This window comes from Psittacula echo (genome assembly GCF_963264785.1).
Source record: "Psittacula echo genome assembly, chromosome: 18".
Classification (NCBI taxonomy): Eukaryota; Metazoa; Chordata; class Aves; order Psittaciformes; family Psittacidae; genus Psittacula; species Psittacula echo.
This window is the reverse complement of record NC_137754.1, coordinates 2,152,410-2,157,678: the sequence shown is the minus strand read 5'-3', so window position 1 is coordinate 2,157,678 and position 5,269 is coordinate 2,152,410. Positions and strand designations below refer to the sequence as shown.

Sequence of the window (5,269 nt, the reverse complement as noted above, 5' to 3'; positions counted from 1 at the left end):
ATAATCCAGCTGGCAGGCAGCTCCCAGCTCTTCCCTGAATGCTTAGTCAGGCTCAGAGGGAACAAACTGATGGCCCACTGTCCCCTCTGCCAGCCTGGAGTCCCAAAGGGTGGTAATTCACCTCCTCCTCTTGACCTGGCTCCGCATCCCCAGCCCGGAGAACCAGCTGCAGGATGTTGTGTCCTTCAGCCCCGGTCTCTGCTTTGCTGCTCCCCCACCCTCTGCCTCCATTCCGCATGTCTGCGGCTGGATTCCCCATGCGGCTGCTTGGCTGGGCTGCAAACCTTTAATTGATTCCTTTCAGCCACATTGGGCTCTCGGCAACCCTGCGGTTTTGACAGCACATCCACGGGCCCCTCGCCCTGAAGAGACATGGGCTGGGGACCCAGAGGATGGGCTCTGCCACCCCAAAGCCCTTCCACCCGAGCTGGGCAGGCTCGGCTCAGCCCTTGGAGACTCGGTGCCATCCTTTGGCAGCCTTGGCTCTGTGTCCAGCTGCCGTGTCCCTCCTTCTTGCTGCTGTTGGCCCCTTTCCCTCGCTGCATCGCAGTGACTCATCTGTACTGAGCTCACCCGCTGGAGCCGCAGGAGGGCTGGCGGCCTGGCGCCCGCCGGCACCAATGGAGGGTCCCTCACCTGGCAGCCCTATGGACATCATGGGCAGGCATTGATTCCTCCTGCCTGGTCCCATCCTGGGCTCGGGGCAGCAGAAAGCGAAGGTAGCGCACGTAGGCCATGCCGCAGGTCTGTGCCATGCTTGTTCAATGTCTGGTGTGGGGATACAGACAGGGAAAAGAGTGCGGCTGGTGTTGCCTGGGGATATGGGAAAGTGATGCTGGCCAGACACATAATCCCTCATTTCCTAGCTGGCTGCAGGGCCAGCCAGTCCCTGCACAGTCAATCAGCCACCATGATGAGGAGTAGCCTATAGAGCATCATAGAGGATTGCCTGCCTACCTGTGCCATGTGTGCCCCTGTCTGTGTGCTGGGTTCAATGGCTAACCTCCTCTCCTTCTCTCTGCCCAGGCTCCCCTTCCAGTGGCAGCCAGTGCTGGGCACCTCAGCGGAGAGATGAACCCCACCATCGGCATCGCTGTCATCCTGACAGGTAGACACACATCCCCTCCCTTCTTTGTAACGAGCTCAGCCCAGAGCAGGCAGGCAAGAGCCAGAGGCTATATGGGCATCCCCAGTGCTTGTATTCCTTGTCCAACCCCTGCTTGCCTCTCCCAGTCCTCCAGGCTGCCCACTGCCAGATGATCAAGGACCTGAGTGCCTGCCTGCTGGGCCAGAGCCTCCGGGTGGACTGCCGCTATGAGAACAAAACCAGCAACCCCCTGACCTATGAGTTCAGCATCACCAAGGACAACAGGAAGCACGTCATCCACAGCACCATCAGTGTCTCGGAGAACATCTACCGCAGCCGAGCCAACGTCACCATGCACAAGAACCTGGTGTGCCTCTACCTGCAGAGCTTCACCACCAGCGATGAGGGTGTCTACATGTGTGAGCTGAAGGCCACCAACGACTACACCGGGAACCAGATAAAGAACATCACCGTCATCAAAGGTGAGATGGGCAGCCTGGCCTCAGTCCCTCTTTCACACTTGCTCCTTGGCTTGGCAGGACCAGCAGAGACAACCAGAACCCCCCATGGTGTCCCCAAACCCTCCTTGAGCTGTTTCCCAGCCCTTACAAGCCCTTCATACTGCAGGCAGAGCCGTCAGCCCCACTTGCTCTGCCTTGACTGCTTAACCCTGTCTCTCCTGGGCCTCATGTGTCTCAGGCGTCCTCCCGTAGGTGATGCTTCATGATCAGTCCCAGCAGAGGGGACAAGTCTGCCAGGGAAGGACTGAAGAGGGATGTGGCTTTTCCACACTTAGGTTGTGCAGGAGCAGTCCTCCATCTGCAGAGTCCTTCATCTGCTCTGGTGCCCATCCCCTTGTCACCTCAGTCAGGCAAAAGCAGGGTTATGCTTCCCCAGGTCTCTGTGTGCCCCCCAAAGCTTTGAAGGGCACAAGGTGGGAGGGGAAATAGGCAAGGGGCCAGGATGAGACTTGGTGCATTTCTGTGGCCAAAGGTGGGAAGCTGAGTCCCAACACCCCTTATAACACCTGATGCCTGTTCCTGAGGGATTTCATTGTGGCTCTTCTCTCCCTCCCCATCCCCTCCCCTCACAGACAAACTGGAGAAGTGCGCCGGCTTCAGCCTCTTGATCCAGAACACTTCGTGGCTCCTGCTCCTTCTCCTTTCCCTGCCTCTCCTGCAAGCCGTGGACTTTGTGTCCCTGTGAAAGGAAAAGCACATGCACACACACACATGCACGCACACACCAAGTACCCCAGCAAACCCGCCTCCCCCGCCAGAACGCAGCCCTTGGAAAGAGAAGCTGAACCGTTTGGAACCAGTGAAACCTCTCTCTGTTATCTCTATATAGCCGTATATAACGCTACCCACCATCCGGTGCCAAGGCCCGCCGTCACACGCACACATGCCCTGCTCCGAAGCATGGTGGCTCTGCTAGGCAGCATTGCTTCTCCCATCACACCTCCCCGCTCAGTAGGCTGGCTGGTTGGGAGCACTGGAGCCTCAGCCCCACACAGCCCGCTTCTCCTATCCCTTTGGCTTTTGGGGTTTGCCTGTTCTCAACTGGGGAAACACAGCTGGATTGGCAGGTAAGAGAGGGAGGTGATGCGAGAGCATGCAGAGGGGTCCCCATGCTGGGTGCTGTGCCCTGACTGGAGACGGGGCTGTGCATCCCCAGCCTGGCCAGGCTGGGAGAAGAGAGGGGAACAGTTTAGGAGACACCATCAAATGACCCTGCCTCCTTAGGGCTCTTTTGGGGCACTGGAGAAGGGGCTCACTGCAAATGTGCTTTGGCAACAAGTATTTCCTAATCTGTCTTTTACAGCCGAGCTGGAAGTGAGGCCTCCTCCAGGCATCATCTGGTACCTTTGGGCTGCCCAAGCCACAGACACCACTTGCTCTCCCCTGAGACCAGCCCTTAGCTGTGACGAGAGAATTGCTGCCAGCACCAGTGGAGGCAAGCAGAGCCTCTCTGAGCTAGCCACAGCCCCGCATTGCTCCTACTCCTCTCCCTGTGGTCCCCAGAGCTGGACCCAGTCAGGCTGGTGGGGAGGGCACATCCCAATGCCTGGCCACAGCTAGGCTTAGCAGTCTTCCTCCAGCCCCACCATGCCGCTGGGAGGACCCCATGTACCCCTTCCCTTCTCCCTCCTCCATTTCATCATTTCCCTGTCTCCATTTAAGAACAGAAAAGGGTGTAAGGGCAGCCCAGCTGGCCATGGGGAGAGAGACCAAATGGCTGGTCCTGCTGTACCCTCACCCAGGATAGGGCACAGGAGCAGGGGAAGATGCAGGCAGGAGCATCCTGGTCCATGGGGTGAACCCCAGCCCCGCTGAGCTACCCATGCAGCCTGAGCTGTGCCACCACGGCTGAGAGCAACCCACAGCAGCTGCTCCCCATGCCTTGTGAGCTGCCTCTACCTACCCCTATGCCCGTTCCCTGCCCATCCCTGCCTGCTTGCTTGCTGTCTAGTGCTGCTGAAGCCGTGTATAGCTGAGGTCTGGCTGCGCCCAGCTCCCTGGGCTTGCTGGTGAGCGCTGGGGCAGGCGCAGAGCCCAGCCAGCAGAGTGCGGATGCGTCTCGAGTCTCATTTTTTGGTGACCATTTGTAGTTGTTTCCACAGCTTGTCGTAAACCAAACTCTGTCAAGGGGGGGAAAAAAAGAACCCTACGAAAAGCAACAACAAAAAAAACCACCTCATCCTGCAGGAGTGTTCCTCTGTCTGCACAATAAAACCCTAGGTTGTGTGTTGGAGCCGGGGCCACCTGTGTGTGCGGTGATGGGGCGAAGGGCTGGGATCCAGCCTGTGCTTTCAGCTTCCCATTGGGGGGGATGCGTTTCCTGGGCAACCCGCATCCTGCCTCCCCCAGGCCTCCAGCGGGGGGGATAGAAGCAGGCAGGGACAAGTCTTGCCTTCCCTGGGGTGATCCCCTCCTATGAACCCAGAGCACAGACCCCTGCACCCAGTCCCTTTGCCCCATCCCATTGTCCTACCCCGGTCCCTATGCCCCGTACTCCGTTCTGGAACCCCAACCCTCCTGGCCCCATTGTGAGCTCAGGGCCAGGGCATTCCACCGTGCCGGCAGGGAGGCGAAGCAGGGTAGGTACAACTGGGTACCCCGGGATACATCCCGGCCCAACCATCCTCTGGGGAGGGAATTGTCGGAGCTGGGAGTGCGTGTGGGAGCAGGGCTGGGTGTGGATGCATGCGCTAGAGCTGCGTCTGTCATGCCAGGGTCCTTCCTGCACACGCTGCCTGTGGGGATGCCAAGGGCCCCCACATCTAGAGCAGCCACACATGGCTCCCTGCCCAGGGTCACGATGCCACCCCGGGACCAGGGGCTATCCTCACCCTCACGTTTGGGAGTGGGGCCCGACACTGCCCACTGACCCCACTGGTGACCCTATAGCAGCCTCCCAGAGTGACGCCCAGACGCATCCCTCCCTGTTTAAGGGCTGGAGCCAGGCAGGAGGGCCCGAAATGCCACCATAATTACATCCCTGCTAATTACCCTTGAGAGGTGCTTATTGAGTCACGGCCGCTGGGGTGCCGGCACCACAGCGCCCTGGGCGGGTCAGGCGTTGGGGAGCGGTGCTGGGTGGGTGCCCCAGTGTCTCCATGGAGCTATGAGGAACGGGTGCTCCTGTGCATCACCGCCACACCACCCACCCCGTGCCTGCCTTTGACGCAGGCTTATGGGACTCTTCTCCCTATGTTTTGCAGCAAGGGAGCATCTCCTCCCCTCACCTTGATGCTCTACTCCAGTCCTTAGTGGGAGCCATGGGCTTTCTGCCTTCTTGACTCCCACACCAAGCTGTGTCCCACCCTGCTCCCTCCCTTAATGCTCCATCCACCCTTTCCTGCCCGGACCTCCATCTCCCTCCCCAGATCTCTCCCCTCCCCATACCTTCAGACATGCTTCTTCATTCCCACAACAATTCCCCCTTACCTCTGTCACCTTCCCCCTCAGCATCCCCTTCCCATGGGCCACCAGCCCTGCTGGGTTCACGTCCCCTTTAAGCCTCCCCGAAGCTGGAATGCGAGAGGAGCATTTCAGCGCCCTGTGAGGTCAGATAAAGGCTCTATATTTATCTACCCGGTAACCTGAGCTGTGAATTTCTGCCCTGGTGTTTTTATGCGGCCCCACAGCCCTCCGGCTCGGCCCCCTCTGTCCTCTCAGT

At 59.2% G+C, this 5,269-nt stretch overlaps 1 protein-coding gene across 1 annotated transcript; it reads left to right on the top strand.

Annotated features, from left to right (window-relative positions):
• Positions 1 to 1,059: 1,059 nt before the first annotated feature.
• Positions 1,060 to 2,293, top strand: THY1 (Thy-1 cell surface antigen; the record flags this gene model as incomplete). Its single annotated transcript, XM_080631733.1, has 3 exons — positions 1,060 to 1,108; positions 1,234 to 1,569; positions 2,181 to 2,293. The coding sequence occupies exons 1-3, from the start codon at positions 1,072 to 1,074 to the stop codon at positions 2,291 to 2,293; spliced, it is 486 nt and encodes a 161-aa protein (XP_080487859.1). The 5' UTR covers positions 1,060 to 1,071.
• Positions 2,294 to 5,269: the final 2,976 nt, after the last annotated feature.